The sequence below is a fragment of the Anomalospiza imberbis genome, chromosome 2 (genome assembly GCF_031753505.1).
Source record: "Anomalospiza imberbis isolate Cuckoo-Finch-1a 21T00152 chromosome 2, ASM3175350v1, whole genome shotgun sequence".
NCBI classification, from domain to species: Eukaryota; Metazoa; Chordata; class Aves; order Passeriformes; family Viduidae; genus Anomalospiza; species Anomalospiza imberbis.
The window spans coordinates 15,920,964-15,941,650 of record NC_089682.1 but is presented as its reverse complement, the minus strand read 5'-3'; the positions used below and the strand labels follow the sequence as shown (position 1 = coordinate 15,941,650).

The 20,687-nt window shown below is 38.7% G+C and overlaps 1 protein-coding gene across 9 annotated transcripts in view; it reads right to left on the bottom strand.

The window, feature by feature from the left end:
• The window catches only part of ADGRG2 (adhesion G protein-coupled receptor G2), a 57,795-nt gene that overhangs the window by 28,948 nt on the left and 8,160 nt on the right, over nt 1-20,687 (bottom strand). For 6 of the 9 annotated variants that reach the window (XR_010995880.1, XM_068179945.1, XM_068179946.1 and 3 more), the window contains exons 2-4: nt 18,104-18,222; nt 10,940-11,557; nt 475-513 (exon numbers count right to left, since the gene is read on the bottom strand). Coding sequence is in view for 8 of the 9 variants with exons in the window: in XM_068179945.1 (XP_068036046.1) it covers nt 475-513; nt 10,940-11,557; nt 18,104-18,221 (775 nt within the window). In the remaining variant the exon portion in view is untranslated. Of the gene's footprint in view, nt 1-474; nt 514-10,939; nt 11,558-18,103; nt 18,225-20,687 lie in introns of all 9 variants that reach the window. The other 3 variants (XM_068179942.1, XM_068179949.1, XM_068179947.1) reach the window with 3 other exon arrangements.

The window sequence follows — 20,687 nt, the reverse complement described above, 5'->3', positions numbered from 1 at the left end:
AATATGCTAATTTTACTGTAAAGCCTTTCCTACTCCTACAGAAGACTTAAATCAGAGATACCAAAAGTCCTGAAGAATACCAGATTTTTTTGGACTAAAAATAGTAAAGAAGGATTTTCTGAAATGATAAAAACTCGTTAATTCTTTGCTCCAGTGAGGCTATTTTGCTTGCCTTACTAAAAACTAGCAATAGCTTCTTTCCAAAGGATAAATGTGAATATAATTTCTGTAATGAAGGGAGAATCAGAATCATCTCAGTGACTTAATTTTCATTTTCTCTGGAAAATTACTGATGCTGTTTGCACCACAAAATTAGCTAATAAGCCACAAGGACGATAGGGAAAATTAATTTGCTGATGTTTGCATATGCTTTACTATCTCCAAGAATTAAAAAGTATCAACAGCAACAATCTTACTACACACTTTGTAAAACAGAAGAACAATGGGGCAAAATCCCATAGGACCCAAACATACCTGTTATTTTTCTGCTAGGCAGCGTAGCAGTAGTTTCAACTGAAAAATAAGAAGATTTTTTTAGGAGCAGAAGATATATATATACATTTGTACACATGCATATACATACACCCATTTTTTTAAAACACAGCTATTTTAGATGTAGTACTCACCTCACTTCAAAATGGTTTGCAAAACTACTTTGCATCCATTGAGAAATATGTGTCAATATGCTTTTTTGAAAGCTGGAAGTTGAATTCTTTTGAGTTCAGTTTTTTCCTCAGTTTAAATTTTTATACTTATGGAAGACAGAGATTAGGCCATGAGCTTTGCCTCTTCTCTTCCATTGCTAGTGTCTTCAGAAACCTATTCAGCACATTTGCTTGAGTGAAGATGAAGAGGACTAAAATAGCAGCAACTAAAAATGTAACACGTAACATCATGATGTGCATGCACATCATATAAATACTCATGTGTCCAAGAGCTGTACCACCAAAGAACATCTAAACAGTGAAAGATCAGGCTGCCAGAAGGGAAGCAGCTCAGGTGGATGTGGGCTGGGATGAAAAGGCGAGCTATTTCCTGCTCAATGGGCCCACAGAACATGTCCCCAGAGACACCGAGGGAGAGATGCAATACACAGATGGGCTCTTGATCAAGGGGTGGATCTGACAGTTGAAGCCATCACACTCATGAATTTGAAACATGATGTCATCAAGTGAGCCAAGTGACGAAAGCCTCTCTGGATTAAAGGTAGCGGTTGGGCTATAAATGAGGAGGCCCAGCAGATCGATTAAATCACACCACTGCAGCAAACCTGCCACCAAGGCAAGTGCTATGTGCTTCCTGTGATGGAGGAAAAGCGGCAGACAGCTCCAAATGTTACCTGTAGCCTGTCACCACTCAAAACACCACCCTGGGCCTTGAAAAAGAAGTAGCAACACCTATTTCATCTCCTTTAATAGGTGAGACCCCGTCTGGGCAAGGAGGAAGAAAACTCTTCTCAAGTCACTGAACCTGGTGGGACACTAAGCATTATCAGGATTCAAGCCCAAGAGTAACAGAAGAAGAGAGAAATTCTCTCCAAATTGCAGGAGTAGGTGGGACAGTTTCTCCACAGGTATATCTCCTTGATATCTGGCCACTCCAGCACTGCCATGCCGCACTGGTGGGTACTAAACTGTCCCACACAGCCCATGTGCAATGGACATCACCCAGATCCTTGGAGTCGTCGCTGCTGTCCAGGTTGCTGTAGATTACCTCCACCACTGCTAATGCCTTCAGATGCTGACACCTTCCTTCTTCCATCAGTGGTGGTCCACCTGCATGTGCAGTCTACATGACCATCCTCAAACTCTGAATCCAGGCATCCAAACTCAAATCTCTGTGGGACCTCCAGTAACCAATCACTTGGAGACGACACACAGGAAAGTGCTCTGAGGGAACAAATATCTAGGGAGCAAGGTATGCAGGAGAATTTGGGCAGGTGCCTAGAGCAGTATTCACCTCTGATGGCATGGGAGTTTACACCCAAGCAGCCAAAGAATCCTGGTAAGAAGACAGACCATTTGCAGGAAGGATGTCTTGCTTACACCAAAGGCAGAGACTTTTGGTACTGTGTTGGGTCCTGGCATATGCCTACCAGGCCTGTGTCCTACACCCTGGAAGAGGCAAGAGGATCTCTGGATCTAAGGTAAAAACAAATGGATGCTGCAGCTGAATCAGAGATACAACCCTAACCATAACAATCAAAGGAGAGCTATGGAAGTGGAGGTTGACCCAGTTAGGGAAGGAGGAAGAAGATCCTCTGGAGGTGATGTAGGAAGAAAAGTCAGAAGACACAGCCTGCTCTGCAGCAGGACAGCCACAAGAACAGGAGAGGAAAATTACAGAAATCATAAATGAGAGAGAAATTAACCAGTCCCTATTCCTGAGCAAGATGTAAGATGCACAAAGATGACAGCTGCCAGCCAGGTAAGCAGATTGCTGCCTGGCTCCCCAATGCTGGGATACTGGGACCAATGATCTGAAGTCAGAGATAACACGAGAGCTTGACAACATGAAAAAAGTCAGTTCATTTTTGTTGAATGTCATACATTGCATGAAGCTAAAAGCAGCAACTCTGAAATATGGCAGGATGAATACATGGAAATAAAATTAATTGCACTACAATTCTTTAGGAGTTTTCCATTAAACTATTAGTTTTAGTTAATTTACATCCTGGGTAGAAACTTCCTTATGCAGAAGAGAGAACCAAAATTCTTAGTAAAATAATACATACCCATTAAGTTAAAGCGTAAGTAAAAATTCACACCTTTATACATATCAGCCTAATGAATTTAAACTCCTTCAGTAAAGATAAAACAAAGTTACATCAAACATCTCTTTTGAGACAACTAGGATTCTGCCTACAGAGAAGTAAAATTGCTCTTTTTGACAACTAGAACTGTATGAACTTGGTAGATCATGAAAATCTGGATATAACCCTAATTTTTGTGGTAATTTTTCAGGAAAATTAGGGCTTCTTACTATATGTTAAGTCCAGATAAAATACATATTTACAAATTCCTGTAAGGTATGTGTTCTAGAGCTCTTATGTACAAGTCCTGTTACTTTGACATTGTAAAGTGATTACGAATTACAGATGCTACAAAATTAATTTCTTAGCACCTAGTGTAGGCTTGGGGAAGACTCTTAATACAATACCAAGACAATACCAAGTTTAATATGCAGAACTGAAGCAGCAGTCAGATAAAACTATTCTGTATTGTTTAAACAGTAAATATTTTTTAAGGTAAAATGAGGTGAATAAAGATAATTGACTGAACTTCTGGTTAGAGACGGAAGCATCCTTCCACACGTGGGCAATCTGACTTTCCTAACACAGAAAGTAAATTCTGTCTCCAAAAGTTTACCTATTACTAATCCTGTCTTAATCAATGCAAAAACCTTCATCTCCAAAAAAAGCTCTGGAGCAAATTAAATTCTCAAAAGGAACCCACATAAATATGCAGCACCTCAGAGCAAACACCACCATACTGCTTCTTCTGCCCATTTAAAAAATAAAATCTGTACAGGAAATCTAGCTTTAAGATCTTTCTCACAAACTCTTGTGGAGCCAGTGGAGACAGTCTTGCTGTATACAAGGTGCCTTTTGCATCCTCTATATCCCTTCAACCACCTTGTGAATTTTTGAGAATACAAGTAGTACCCTGAGGTAGGTACAAAAATTGTTCATTAACATACTTGGTTTTGTAGGTTAGTAAAAAGACAGTGAACTGTAAAAATGCCAAGTGCTTTTAACAGCACATCTAGCAGCACAGGTAGTAAAACAAGCTAAACACAAGCCACGAATATGGAGCTGGCAAACGCAGCAACTGATGATGGCATGCATAATCTGAGAGGCACTTTTTTATGGACACCAATCTAACCATGACTTCTCTTACAGCACAATAGTCATATGCCCACAGTTGCCAGAAATTATCCATGAGTATGAGACTTGTCAAGGCTTGAGTGTGGACTTATCAAGGTCCATCTTTAAGTACATTAACCAAGTCTTTAATCAGAATCACCTATGCATACAGAAAGGAGGAAGGAGGAAAGACTCATATATAATTAATTTGTTAACCCTCCTCCTTTGTTGCGTTTAAGAGCAAGAAAAGAAGGTGAATAGATTTATTTGGAGAAGGATTAGAGTTCAATGTAAAATATCCCTAAAGTTGGCATGTAAAAAGGAAAGTAAAGTAACTCAAGATGTGTTAGTTACAAGCTAACAGAAAATTTATTGCTCTTTTCTTGTTTACTATTGATAAGAGCATCAAAATCCTTACATATATGAAAGTTCCATTTATTTGCTCTATGGATTTTATTTGCAACATTGTTAGTTTAGGATCACCAAATCAATATAACTAACATATCCTATTCCACATCATAAACAAAGGATTACACATTGTAATAATACTTTGCTACATTTTCTCTAATAGAAAACACTCTTAAAGATACAAACAGTAATTAAATAGGCAGTATTATTCCTTGCTTTTGTTGCAAGGGAGATAGAATAGGCCCCCACAAGAACTGTTTGGTTTCTTTTCTGAGGGAAAAGGCAACTTGATTAAATGAGATAAGCACTGGTTTCTGTTCCTAACATGAATCATTAGAAACAAAAGCAGCAAGTCCCTTACTGTCTTCATATCACTTTGTACTGGTCCGACACAAATAGCTAGCTAAGCCACAACCTCGGAATCCCATCTGTGCTCCACAGGTATGAAACGGGTTTAGCAGCTCTCACCACAGCTGCAAAAATTGTGACAACCTTCATTTCCCAATGACTTTATGTGACAATGGGAACCAGTGTAACTTCAGCAGCTCCCGACTGGCAGGAGACTAAACCTATTAACAGTACTTAAGATTACATGTGCAAGCTGATGTAGCTCCGAGAAAGACCAGTACCTGGCCCTGTCTAAAAAATAGCCTTGTGCTTAAGCATTCCTCAGCATGACAGCTTTTAATTCTCAGGCTACTGGATCTTTTAGGATGGGATGGTCTCCACATATCCTGCTGAAGTTGTTCCACCACGCAAAGCAGAATTGAAAATTTAATTCAGTGAAAGGGAAAGAAAGGCAGAAGGAGGTTTTGTAACACAGTAGTCAAGATGGGACAGATGGTTCTGGTGCGTACAGCAAAAGCACTGTCACTCAAAGTATATCATTTGTTCAGTAACTCAGGCACAGGACAGAGCCCTTAAAGCATGAAAGGTGTACAGTGTTCTATCTCCAAGTGTGAAAATGAAAAAAAAAATTTCTTCTCCCTACCTTCAAAGTAACTTATGAGCAGTACACCCTTTCCTAAATTTTTTGGAAAAGCAACACCATTTCTGATTCACCTGTCTTCGTGCAACCCAGTCTGTGAGAAACAGTTCAGTTTTTCCAGGGTGGAGAAGTGAGAAGCAGCTGGAACCTGGCTGCTGATAACAATTTGGTGCAAGAAGGACATTACTGGCAGCAGTTTCTTGTCCCCCTGTCTCAGGGGAACAGTGCTGCTGCTGACTAATGCTGTTTTACCTAACACTTCATGATCTCCTTTAAACCTTTGCAGAAAGCATCCTTTGAGCAAGCCTGAGACTGGGAAAGCAACTATTGGGGTTTCTTTGGAGGAGAAAGAGTCTGAAATTTAGTGAACTCGAGTCTCCCCATGGACACACCCCTTGCCCAGCCTGTGTGATAGGTGAGGAGGGGCAGAGTGGAGGGCTGTGCCAGCTGGCCTCTATCTCAGGAAACAGGGGAGAGAATGCAAGGGCAACTGCTTCCCAGTCAGCTCCAGACACCACATAGGCACTGAATGCTAAGGAGCAGCAACAGCCCTGCCAATCTGTAGAAGGACAACAGCATTCCTGGCAGAGAAACATACATTCCTGCACTTATATGTGTAGGGCCTAGAGAAAAGATTTATGGAATGAAGTGACTAAAATTTTACTTAGATTAATTGAAAAACATGCCAAAAATGAAAACCATTTGTATTAGCACCCAGGCCTCTTCATTCAAAGTACAAGTAGTCTCGACTATGTTCAGCTCTCACAAACAGATCAACAGCAAATGGGAGAATCCCAAGGGACACCTTGGTGGCTATGTAATTTGGTCTCCTGAAGCCACAGCACTTGGCTGTCACCACAGAATGACATGAGACAACCACGACTGTATACTGCTGCTATGATCAGTTTTGACTAACACATGAAAATAAAAATACAAGGACCTTTCTATGTAAGGTAGCTGTTGAGGCACATTGTATATAAGTTCATAGGATAAACCTTAAGTGCAATCTTTAGTTTTATGATTCGGTGTCCCTCATGACACCTTGTATCTGCTCTGACCCCCTGTGGTGGCACCATGAAAGAAAGGATGAATTATCACTGGCCATTAGACAGAAAAAAATGCCAGAACTTGTTTACATCAGGCTCGGTGACTTGGGACAGTTTATTTTAGTATCCTTAACAGAAAATTTAGGCTCAGTATTTTTAACTCAGCTTTGATGTTTCACAGCTTGTAAGAAATTAGGTTATAAATAAAGTTTTTATCTGTTCGTGGAAAGTTGTACATTAGATACTGAGGTGAATCGAATTACCACTTCTCTGGAAGGCTGATTTCCAAAAAGCCACTTTGTTTGGTATCACAGGAGAGGGAGGAACAAGAGCAAAGAAAGGGAAGGTCAAACATGTATTCTGTTAATAGGTACAAAGTAAAGTGGCACATGACTCATCAAAAAGGCACTCCAGAGTTAGGTATTTTTCCCACCACATTTCCTTCAAGAGCTTCTAGAGGTTTCTTTAGTATTCTGTCCTTACAGTTCTAGGGGAAAAAAATGGCATTGGGGCAAATAATTTGCTTTTTCATCTTCTGCTTTCATGATCCACTTAGTAAACGCAATAATACAGCCCAAGGATTGGTACCCAACAGACTGGGATGGAGACTGGATGAGTGGATGAGGGACAACTGTATTTCTACTTCTTCCCTGAGGATGTAAAATCTTGAGACTTCACCCTCCCTTCCAGGAAAGGTGATCCTGTCATCAGATGGGCACACAGTTGGGAAATCTTTAAACAGGGTTACATGAGCCTAATACGTACCTTCTACTGTCCACATCTGCAAACTAGAACAAAAGCCCAAACTGAAGTTTTTCTCTTCCTTGAGAATGCAGAGGCAAAACAGTCAAATAGCCACACTGGGCAGGGCACTGGTCATTTCCTATTTCTCCCATCAGCATTAAATTCCTCTGTACCCACAAGTGTGGAAACCCCCTCCAGCAATACCAGTAGCAGGCTCAGCAATATTGAAAATCAAAAGAGTACATGAAAAAGAGAAGACAACATCTTAATCTTGAAGGTTGGACAGGACAATTTAGAGAAATCAAAATGCCATAATAATGCATAATGACACTGAATTTTAATTAGGATAAAAAGCAACCAAAAGCAACAGGCTGAAAGTCACAGCACCAATATCACAAATGAGACAGCAGTGATACTATTTACAGTTATGCCTCAAATAACCTATTTTATTTATTCATTGAAATTTGTTAAAGATATCCCATCATATCTGTGCTCCTTGCATAAATGCACAGTGTAACAGTTTGGATATCTGTATTTGGATTAAGAAACTTACTGTTTAATGTATAACTGAAATTATTAATGTTTAAACAGTGCATTTCACTGTGAAGTTATTAAAGGCAACTTAAAAATATCACATGTAAAAATGACAACAGAAGACCTGGTACTTACAGGTGATTAGAGTTTCTTTTCAAGGATTTAGCACTTTAAACTAATTTATTTTCTTGTGTGTTTGTTCTCTTAAATCACTCCAAACTTTAGATTACTTAGTAGATTTTTTTTCTTGGATTATACAGAGTGATACCATTCAAATTGTCCACATTAAAGTATGTAGCTAGAGTCATACATCAAGGAACAAGATGAAGACATTTTCCAAGTTTAGAATATGGAATAGTTTCTTCACTTAGGCATTTTTAAATACCGGGAGGTGATCTGTAAAGTGAGAGACATTCAACCTGCACTCTTCTCTCTAGATCACAGCTGTTATGCTACTTCTCACTCTTAGCAAGAGGGGAATTATCAAAGGAACATGAAGAATGTAGGTGGAAGGCCAGTGACGCACCAAGTGCATGACCTCCTTCCCTCTCTGGCCCTGCCTGCAGTATTTACACCTGCTCAGCGTGCAGTGGCCACACCGAGCAGGAGAACCAGAAGACTCTATCACTGGAAGGAGCAAGAGTCTCATCTTTAACTCAGATATAAAAGTTCACTATTGAGAACCATTAGTCCAAGAAATGTGATCAGCCTCATCACAAAGTGGGAAGCAGTCAGATATGTCCTGTCTTGCAAATCTTCGGATGCATAAAATATGCAGCTACTGCAGAGGTAATCCCAGCCACTTCTGGGGAGTAAGCTATTCGGTTAAAGTTAAGCATACCTTTAAATGCTAAGCATGTGTGTGAATCTTACCACAATCAGGATTTTGATCCTTATTAGACCTCAAATGGTTAAGAAAAAAAAATTAATAAATTTTTGGTAATTTCAAAAGTTTTCACAAAAATAAATTATAAAACCTAAAGTAAAGGAATGAGAAGAGTCAACAAAAACAAAGGCAGGAAAACTGATGCTAAGTAAATCTAGACTTATTAATGGAATGGATCACTGCTGATGAGACACCAATTAGACAACGGCTTACACTGCACAAAGGCTTTGAGTGGTTAAGCAAAAAAGAAATCACAGAAATTACGGTAGCCTTTGACGGAACATTTTACAAATAATTGTTTTATGTAGGCACAAAATGCCAACCAGGTCACAAAAAAATATTCTGAAACTTGTCCTCCGGCACAATTATGACTGTAACGAACCACTTCCTTTTGACCTTTTGTGCCTACTGAGGACTTTCCTAAACTTTAGTCCCTTGCCAGTTACACTCATTGCAGATGTAAAATTAGATCCTTCTGCAGACTTACTACTTAAAGTCCTTCTGCTTTGACACAAAACAGAGAAATTTCTCAAATCAGGTAATTTTTACACAGGTGTTCAGAGGAACTTACTGAAAGAAATCAGATTGTAAGAGTAGTAGCAGCATCAATTGAAATCACCTGACATGGACTATTAGATATTTCTACCATAAAATAAAAGCTTCGTTATCTATTGGACTGGTATTTGCTAAATATATGCTTTTCACAAGATAACTTGGGGGTTAATCAGCTAAAATGCATCTATTATTGAAAGGAGGAAAATAAACTGTAAAAAAATTCCAGCAAGTTCTCTTTGAAAAGCTGCTAATGTCCCAGGTTATCTAGAGGAGATAACTCATATCTGGCAGTAGAGATGGTCTCTATACTCAAACAAACCCCTGTCAGCACAGTTATTCAGTCTGGCTAATCAACAAAGCTTTGCAAACCATGAATCTTACACACTCACTAGCAGAGCTCTTGCAGGTAGACAGAGGATTCCACAAGCCACTAAATCATGAATTCTAAAATCATTAATCAGTTAGGGCTGGAAGATGGACATTGCCTGATCTAGCTGCCCTGTGATGGTCAAGGATGCTCAATATTCAGGGCAGAAACTGCTGGAACAGAAAACAAGGAGTTTGTCCCTTCTGTGCATCAGTAAAAGACAATCAGATGCTCCACTCTGACCGAGATTTCTCCCACTGTCCAGACATACCTCTCTCAGACTTCCTTTGTACATCTGGTAGACAGAATGTTCCTCCTTTCAGCCTTAGGACTGTGTTCCTTCAAGCACAGCCAGACATAAGTAAAAGAAAGACAGCCTTTCTTCAGCTCCTTTCACAAGTCACACAACCCAACAAAGAAGATGTGCTCTCAACTACAGCATCAAGGGTACCAAAGGTATTTCATACATTACAAACCAGTTCTAGCAGCATTCTCCATGAGTCCTGGTTTGTTGGACAGATTTCTTTCTCTTCCAGAAAAAGAAATCCGGTCACCTTATTTTACTGCCCTTACTAAGACACTTTGAATCTAGTCAGGCAGTGGTTATAAGATTACATATATAAAACATATTTTTGAATCTGCATGAAATAGATAGGCACATGTTTTAATGATAAAGGTGATGAAGATTAAGACTGGTGCCACATTTAAACTGAATCAATTATGCTGTATAAAAATTCTAGGAAACTAATTGAGCTAGGCACATTAAAATCTCTTGGGGGGTAATATAATTTCCTATGATTTACAATTGTATTCCATCAAAGCTTGATTCAAGTTCGTAGTTTTTGCAACAGATATGATAGTAAAAGCTAAAAATAGGATTATTTTCTTGCTTGAACTCAGTTTCTCTGAAAATAACATCTTGGATTGATTTGATTCAAAGATTTTTATGGTTCTTTTTCAGGAAAGAGGGAAAACTTGAGAAATGTGTGAGAAACCATTTGGTAATTTTAATAAAGGAGACATTACTGATACTGATAAAGAAATTGGATCCTCCTATAATTTTTTGCAGATGTAGACCCTACCAGCTGAAGGTGGTGTAATGTGCCAATTGAAGCAGTGAAAAGTTGCACTCATTGAAGCTTTGGCCCAGCAAATGTGCAGAATGAGAACTAGCAATGCTTTCCTCTGTATTTATTCCCTGAACAGAAAATGTGTAAATTAATTATTTTAAGATGACATTGATACATGCCCCAGTACTCTAAGGAGTTTCAGTTGCCTGCATCCTGCTCTCATATTACACAAATGGTTGATATACAGAAAAGTTGAAGCAAGCTGAAAATCTTTAAAGGATTGGTACTATACTGTACTTTTTCATTTGGATGAAAACTAGCAGAAGGTCCTCACACGATCTCATCAAAAATTTGATTTTGATTTTAGAAATTATTAATAGACTGAGACTTTGTAAAATCTGGAAGAGAAATGCTAGACACACTCAAATCAACTTTTGACTGAATTACTATTTCAAAAGCAGTGCAGTAGTACTTACCACATTGCAAAGAGTTATCCTCTTCTACTGTCGTGTTATAGGTCCAATCCTCCCCTCTCCAGCGTATAACACCACTATCCTGGCAGTCCTTAGATTGTGTTATATTTGCCTTGTCCCACATTCTGAACAGGTACAGCTCCCCAGTCATACCCTGGCGAGGTGATGCAGCTGTACCTTGCAGCTTTGAACAGCCAAGTAAGAACTGGCCTTTTCCAGGCAAACAAACTTTCCCATTTAGTTTTTTGTGAAATTTTTCTGTTCCATTTATGAATACTTTCATCTCCTCATTGTCACTTTTCCACTGGATACATATTTGGTTCCAAGTGTTTTTACGAAGTCTTACTGTTATGTTTATTTGTTTTCCAAACAACCATATCTTCAATTTCCCATGATCTCCTGTAAGTCCAAGATCATACTTATTTGCAGAGAGATTGGCATGAAGAGTTTTTTCAGCGTATACATATGCTGTCCATGGACTACTTGAGGAATACAGCTTGAGGTGCACACAGACAAGGAATTCTTTCAAGGGATGCAGAGAAATTCTTGATGACATACTCCAAGGATCTTCACACGCAGTCTTAAAGACGGCTTTGTATCGCCCTAGGAAATCCTCCTGATCTAAATAAAGAAAAGGCGATTTGTAAAACCTTTAGGTCTTAAAAAAGATCCTTTATATAAAAGTTATTCTTCCATATAGTACTGTTTCTAGGCATTTTCCTAGGAATTTTGAAAACAACACATTAAGAAATGATCTTGTAACCTACTCCTTTAGATTTATTTTTGTGGTAGGGAAGTGACAAATTTGGAGGCAGTCGATAAATCCTAGCTGCTCATAAAAACTTTGAAGTAAAACTTATGCCCAAGAACAAGGATGACCATGTAGAATCACAGAATCATTTAGGCTGGGAAAGACCTCCAAGACCATGGAGTCCAACTGTCAACCCAACACTGCCAAGTCCACCACAAAACCATGTCCCCAGGTGCCACATCTACACATCTTTTAAGCACCTCCAGGGATGCACCTTCCCTCTGCATCATGGTTCAATGCTTAGCAACTCTTTCCATGAAGAAATGTTTCCTAGTATCCAGTCTAAACCTCCCCTGGTGCAACTTGAGGCCATTTACTCTTGTCCTATTGCTGGTTACTTCAGAGAAGAGACAGACCCCCATTTGGCTATAACCTCCTTTAAGGTAGGGAGCAAGAGTCTCCCATGAGCCTTCTTTTCTCCAGGCTAAACAGCCCCAGGTCCCTCAGTTGCTCCTCATTGGATTTGTACTCCAGACTCTTCACCAGCTCCATTGCCCTTCTCTGGACATGCTCCAGCACCTCAATGCCTTTCTTGAAATGAAGGGCCCAAAACTGAACACAGGATTTGAGTTGTGGCCTCACCAGTGCTGAGTACAGGGGGACAATCACTGTCCTGGTCCTGCTGGCCACACTATTGCTGACCCAGGCCAGGATGCCATTGGCCTTCTTGGCCACCTGGGCACACACTGGCTCATGTTCAGCAGCTGTTGATCAACACCTCCAGATCCTTTTCTGTAATGCAGTTTTCCATCCACTCTTCCCCAAGCTTGTAGTACTGCATGGGGTTGTTATGACCCAAGCACAGGACCTGGCACTTGGCCTTTTCAAACCTCACACAACTGAGGCTTTATTCTGCTCCTCATCCCTGTATTCCAGCTCAGGGGGCTAGGTACTCAGAGACTAAGGTGAAGAAAGCATGAAGTACACCAGCCTTTTCCTCACCCTTTGTCACCACATTTCCCCCTTAATCCAATAAAGGCTGGATATTCTCCTTCACCCTTTTGTTGTTAATGCATTTATAGAAATATTTTTGTTTTTTATGGCAGTAGCCTGATTAAATTTTACTTGGGTTTTGGCCCTTCTGATTTTCTCCCGGCCTAATCTTAAGGCATCCCTGTAGTCCTCCTGAGTTTCCTGCCCCTTCTTCCAAAGGTCATAAACTCTTCTTTCCTGAGTTCCAGCCAAAGCTCTCTGTTCAGCCAGGCTGGTCATCTTCCCCACTGGCTCATCTTTCAGTAGGGGATGAGCTGCTTCTGCCCCTTTGAGAATTCCTTCTTGAAGAAGAATGTCCAGCCTTCCTGGACTCCTTTGCCCTTCAGGGCTGCTTCCCAAAGGACTCCATCAACCAATCCCCTAAACATGCCAAAGTCTCCCTTCCAGAAGTCCAAGGTGGCAGTTCTGCTGAGTCGCCTCCTTAAGCCTCCAAAAATCGAAAGCTAATAATTTTGTAATTGCTGAGGGCTCCAACCATCACATCATCCGCCAACCCTCTCTGTTCATAAACAACAGGTCCAGCAGGCACCTTCCCTATAAAACAAGTAGCTCCAGACAATGCCCCAAACACTGAAACTTAATCATAACTGTTCAGTTCTTGTAGGTGCCTCATTTCTTCCATTGTCCCAGTACAGGAAAGGACAGACTTTTGTGGTTGTAGATGTGAACTCTTTGGAGCTGACTCTTATTTTGTGGAAATATGCACACTTGACTCGCATAATCATTATCATGGCTGCTTGCTTTATGCTGCACACAGCAGCAACAAAATAAGAAAAAGTTCCTTTGGAACATGAAATGGAACAACAGAAAAATGAAACAGCCTGTTAGATGTTCAGCCAGTGCAAGAGAACACACTACTGATATCTTTAAGGAGGTAATTATTTATCAATACATGCAGAGGTTTTATGTACACTCCAGAAGATGTATAGGATTAATCATGATTGGTCAGGGTTGGAAAGCAGAAAAAGATCATCCAACATACGAAAAAACCTTTTCCATTAGCTCCTCTGTAAGAAGAAAAACTTCCAGGCAACTTGGATCAGGGTTTTTTTCCAGGGTAGATTATGTTCATAGTTCTAGTTAGCTGTCAAGATCACAGCCAGTTCTTCTGTAATGTTCTCAGGCAACCAGAGCACCAGCTTTCATCAGGCCAATTCTAACAACTTTTCTGTCTCTTGACCTGCAGGCTCTCAAATTTATTTTTCAATAGCAACAAGGGAAAACAAGGAGAAAGTTCCTAACTTCCAAGTGCAACTTGATAGGCACAAGCTACCAGAAATGTTTGAAACAGAAAATATATCAATCCAGTTTCAAGGAAAGTCATTGATACCTATTCTCGTTGCACCCTATAGATTTGAGAGTCTCTCCGTGACTCTCAACTAGCAGAAGCTTACAGGCATTTTTCACAACCTGGAATCGTTCCTCAAGTTCAACATACGTGACAGAAGTGCCATGCAAGGCCATAGACCAAACAAAAATTCTCTGGGTACAGGCTAAAATTAGGTGAAAATCCTAACTAGCAGACAGTGGATTCTGAATGGTGAGTTAATACTTAGATTGGTTCCAAATGGCAAAGGAGAAGAAAGACATACTTGACCCAACAGCAAACCTCCCCTGCCTAACCCTGAAGCATGAATTTACTCATTCAGTTTGGCCACTTGTCAGAGTCTGAAAGCAAAATCTGGGATACCCAGCTAAAAATATTTCAGCATGGAAAACTAATTTTTAAAATTATTTAAAAGCTGGATGAGGAAGACTGGATGGGAGGGGAAAGTCACAGAATATGAGATTTTTCAAAATGGGGGGCTCAAATATACCTACCTTTTTAAGTAAAATTAAAACAGATGTCCATCTGACAGCGTGGACAGGTCATAAGGAAACCAATTTTATAAAGGAAATAGCCAGCTAGTTACATGCCAATACTGGTGACACAGTCTTTCCAAATAAAAATATTGCTCAAGACTTTCATTATTAAGTAGAAATTGACTGGTAAAGGAAGTTTCCTGAAGCAGCTTCAAAACGTGAAGTTACTGGTAACTATCCAAATTGACAGACTGGAATTCCATTCCTGAGCAAAAATTCTAATCAAAACTTGAAGTATCATCAGCAGACGTGGTTTTGGAAGTGAATGAATTCTGAGAGAGGCTTGATTTCATGTTAAGCATTAAAGCAGTGTTGATATGCCAATAGTGGATTAAAGGGCCGCTAAATTCTATTACATTCTTTAGGGGAATTGTGACTTCAAAGTTGTCAAGGGAGACAGAGTGGACATAGACTTGTAGATTAAAACAGTTGTAAAACAGACAGCCAACAGAAATTATGCAAAATGAGATCAATCTGCTGATGATTCTTCTGGTCTGCTTTATATAATCCAAAAAGACTGCTGTCGATCAATATGCAAGGCCTAAATAATTAATTCAAACTAAGAAAAGTGTTTACATAGAAAGGTCTACTCTTCTGGAAAGCTGGCACACTTTGCTCTAAACAGTCATAAAAAAAATGCCAAAAAGAAATGCCAAAATTCAGAGAATAGATACCAATACTATATGAATTGTTGCAAGAAAGGCTGGAAATTTTAATATGCTTTATCTGCAGAAATGAAATTGTAATCATAGTCAGAAAATGCACTTTGTTGTTCCAAGTGAGTGCAGTACAGCATTACGTTAGAAATTAATTATCAGTATTATCTTGACTAAGTCTCCTTGACATGTGAGTGGATGCATTGTAAGCAGGACATGACATTACAGTAAAGCCTTTAGAAGATCTGTTAATCATCACTTACTTTCTCTAGCAACGGTGGTTGTGGGCTGTGACCCACCCTTGACCATGGAACTGAGGAGCTGGAACTGCCTGTGCTCTAACAGAGGCATTCCTGTAGTCTCCTTGCATGCACACAATGCAATAAATTCAGAAAAGTAGCCATGAACACACCTTTATCACCACAGCACAGAAAAGGGAGCATAAGGGAAAGAATGCTTCAAACAGCTCCAGAGTAAGAGAAATCCAGAGTAAGGAAAATATAAAAAATGATAATAATTAAAAAAAAAACCAAACAAACAAACAAAAAAAAACCCACCACCAAAAAACCCTCACAATTTGGAGTGAAGGAAACTCCATTCAGTAGCAATCATGGGATGACTATTCAATGTCTTTTGCTGTATTTGGGCACATAAGCCTTTCCAGAAATGAAAATTTTTTCTTCTTACTATATTTATCTCTAAGAGATGGAAAACCTGGGGGTTTTGCCCTCACTTAAGCTAAAAGCATGTATTTAATAAGCATGTTCTCTTAAGCCCTAAAAGAAATCCTGAAACATATGCACATATTTCCAAATGTTTAAAATTAATTTTCTGAGAATGACAACATAAACCAAAACTGCATCTCTTTCTTTTTTCTAAACGTTTTTAGACTGTGATAATTGGTATCTTTACAAGAGATAGCCAACTGTAGGTATTAAGAATTAGACCTACAGGAGCAGATTCTCTCAGTACATAAGCACCAGTGTAATTTTCCTTATATTACTAATAACCACCGGATCAGTATACAGCTGAGCATTAATACAGTCAGGTATTCTCTTAAATAAAAACAGTCACAAGTTTATATGTCTGGACAATCTGGCTTTTAACTAGCAACAATAGTTATTAACTTCCTTGCAAGTGTTTGCCACCTGTGACACATTTGGCTCACTACAGTCCATTAAAATGACGTCAAAAGACTCTTGTATACTCATGTATTCCATCTGGAGCTCATCACTGTTTCATAAAAAGTCTAAAACTCTAAACTTTCTATGTGTGGGTCTCTTGATTCCGTTGAATATTTTAAAATCTGAAGCTAAGAACTGTTTCCACAAAATCAATTTCATCCCTCTTTTTCATTCACAGCTCTATTTCTTTAGCTGGGGACAAACAATATCACATTATGCAGCATCCTGAGCATCAAAAAGAACACAGGAAGTTCCTCTCTCTTCATATTTTTCAGAGAACACAAACATACTTTGACACCTCAGATGAGAAGAGAGCTGAGTAGAGATGCTGCTGACAGTACTAATTGCTGACAGCCTAAAACCAAAACACTCCAATAAAACAGGGGGGAAACATAAACACACTCTTGTGTCAGTTTAGCTTTCCTTGATGATTAATGACAGTTGTAAATGGTACAAAGGTGAAAATGAAATCCCTCTTTGCTTGCTTCTTCAGAACTTTAGATAGAGTTAAATTTTCCCTGGAAAAGCTCTTCTATGACATCTGTCCATCTGCTGAGCAGCTCTGTCCTTTTTACAATTTAAAGTACAAGAGGTTAATACCTCTCCATCTTAGCGGCAGGTTTATCACCTGAATCTCCGATTCTGTCTCAATAGAAACATTTTGTAAAAGTTAATGTATCTGGAGAATTAGAGTCAAAGCTAGTCTATTCTGTAAACCATGAAACCTCATTGTTTGTACAACGTCATTAAGCAGGCATACTTCAATTGAAAAAATCAGGCACTAAATCAGAACTGCAAGTTCTGACCTAGAGTAAAATAACATGCCATGACACAGAAAGAAGGTTCTGAAACTATCCATTAGGTACACAGCAAAAAACACTCCATTTTTTTTAATACACTAAGCACATTATTAACATGATAAATGCACTACCCACTGTTGATATAAGGAACCTTTATGAATGACAAGCACTATTATCTTTATCAGCTAAGGTCCAAAGCAGTAACAGATTAACCATCAGTTTATAGATCAGCTATGAAAAAACACAAATTATTTAACCTCACTTTATTCTACTTAACCTTACACAAAAGCATCACCACGTCAGTTATCCACAAGAACCTTATGAATTTATTTTTCTTTTACTGTTAGATAAAGAGCATAAACTGCCAAGTTCAAATACTTCATTTCTGTTACATGTTTTGGGCCTTACTACCTTTTCCTTAGCCATATTAAGGTCCACAACCAAGATCAATACAGATGTTCTACACTTACCCATGCCCTAAATACAGCAAATCTCAAAGGATCTTGTGGTGTTTTTGTAAGAGCAGTGTAAAAGATTTAACAACATGTTCTGAAAATAGTAACACTTCCAGCTCAAAAAAACCCAGCATTAATTTGTCTTGTTATTACAAATTGTGTTTTGGTTCTCTCCTCATCCATAGCCTAAAAAAAGTTACTACCAATGATTTTTTATGAAAACATAAAAAACATCCAAAATGCTAAGCACCAACTGTTTCATTTCTTGTTAGTGACAGTTTTTCCTCTTGATTTCAAGAGGCAAAAACTTGCCTGGTTGAATATATTCAAAAGTCCTATTCATCAAGACTAATGGTATTTATTTAGAATACCAACACTAGACAAATCAGGAAAAAATTCTCTTACCTTTGCTTGCTGTAGCCAAGAACAACTGAAGTAAAAGAGCTGCTTGAACAATCTTGAATCTCAAGAAAATCTCCTGTATTCTGCCAATACAGCAGTGCTGTTTTCCCCAGGCAACCATTCTAGAAGAAACAGATAAATAAATAAACCACAATGACTAGAAAACATGTAGGTGTATGGACATTATGACAAAATATGTTTCCAACATGAGCATAAATCTTCTCAACCCTGTTATACTATTGGGTATATATTGCACAGAAATGCACAGATACTCTGTATATTGCCAAGACACTAAGAGAGAAAGAGATGTTTGCTGAAAGGAAAAAAAAACCCCAAAACCAAAGAAAACCCATCCAAGCTCTAATTCTTCAAAGACTACAAACACATCAGAGCATGGCCATGACTCCTTGCATAAATAAGACTTTCAGCATTTGAAAAACAAACGAACAAACCCCTCCAAAAGATTCGCACACAACAACATAAAACCCAAACAAAAGCTGACAGAGCAATCCTAGAAAGGTTGTCCAAAAGCTTTAATAATCTCACTAAGTATGCAAAAAAGCATCTCTTCAGTCCACTACCCTCACATTCTCTCATGTGACACTTTAACAGCCACAAATGACTGTGGGCAGCAAGTTCATGAACAATATCATGAAAACCTGGTTTGTCCACCTTTCTGTTTAATGTGAGCAACAGGACAAAAGAAAATGTGTAGGACAAAGAATATGCCTCCTATTATAAGCGATGTTGTTCTATGATTTTTTTTAAGATCTTTAAAAAAAAAGGTGCATCTGAATATTTGGCATGCTGAAAGAAACTTATTTAAGAAAAAGGTGCTTTTTCTTAAATAAAAAATTTTAGATACATAGTGGCAAGTGATTCTGTAGCTGATTATTGAAACATGCAAAGCAGTAAACTTTACATACTGAGTCTCTTCCATGCATCAGCCTTAGGGTAGATCAGAGCATTCTGCCTGACACCAGAAGTTTAACTTGGCCATCACAAGTTGGGTGCATGCGCAAGTTCATTGTCAGCACTCGCACTGCTCACAAACTGCACTGTACTTCTGCTCATGCTCTGTCAGGCTGCAGTAGCTTCCCTTCTTTTCAGGCATTGCTAAATGGTGAATTCTTTCAGGAGTTTTAGTTTTTTTTTAAGGTTGGGGCTAAAATGTAATGTTTTTGCGAGATTCACACAATGTAAATATTTATTAATTTATAATGGTTACTATGGGCTGAACTCTGCCAGACAAGTGCCACAGGAATAAGCTAAGAACTGGTGAAGTTGCTAAGTAATTGAAACTTTGAAAATTGATTAAACATACATGCAAATAAATTATAACAATATAACAACATAACATAGAAAGCATAGAGCAAAGGCTTTTAAAAAATAAAGAGCACTGTAACATTGTTGTCAGTAGTTTCAAGAATTATGCAACATGCAATAACAAATTAAAAAAATAAATTCTTCTAACAAATCAAAAAAAGCTGACAAAATAAATCATATTCTAAAACAATGGTCATACCTAATATACCCATTCCTAAGCAGGAACAGATCAAAACCAAACAAAAACAAGCAAAAAAAGGACAGAAATGTCAATGGTGGTCTAGCATTCTAAAGATCCCCAGGAAACATGTTAAAACCTGTCCTCCACTTGCTTCTCTGAATGCCTAAAAATCATGTATTAATAAAGTTGTTCCATCAGCAACCTAAGTAGCAGAATTAAATTCATTAGCCTAAGAATCTGATAATGAAAATTATTGCACTTAAATATACCTGACAACTTCAAAGACTGTGCATTTACAGTGAAATTTCCTAGGGTTAAAAGAGATGCTCATCCAAAAACTGTCTCCTTTCTTTGCTTATTTACACTTCCCAGTCTAGTCTCAAATTAGGTCATTTCCAAGCAAAACCAAGCTGCATATCTATTCTTCCATTTTATGGGGAAATCTTTTGTACACTAAACCATCCATCCATATTATGGATGTATTTAGACAACAAAACAAACACAAGCTCCAGCATCCCTTTTCTCTACTACCTAGACACCAAGAGTTGAAAAGTGGATGGGATGGAGCCCAAAAATACTCAGTGGCATCCACCAAGTGTAGCCATTAATGCTGGTAAGTAATGAGGCAAGCTGCTTGCTTTGTGTCACATATGATACTCATTGAGAACATGCCTACATTCCCTGCTTTTTGTTTTCTCCTTAAGTCTCACTCCTGCAAACAGACAGACATGAAATGAGCTGACTAGGACAGAGGTTTACTCCTGAACCACCAAGCATGCCTTCTGTTTTGTTTGGCAGAGCCCATTAGACAATGATGTTAGTGTCCCACCCCCAGAAATAAAAACTGCATTACAAAAGCCTAAATTTGATTACAGGAGCCAAGAAATTCCTGGTAATGACTCCAGCCCTGTCTGAGCACTCTGCAGCCCTGAGGAGTTTGAATGGACTTTCTTCTAACTCTGGCATTTCAGAGGGAGCTTTGCTAATATTTTTCCAGTATTTAAACAAAAGGCTGTAATAAATACTTTATGTACATTTAGGTTTTTGTCTCATCTGGGGTTTTTTGACGTTGTACTCACT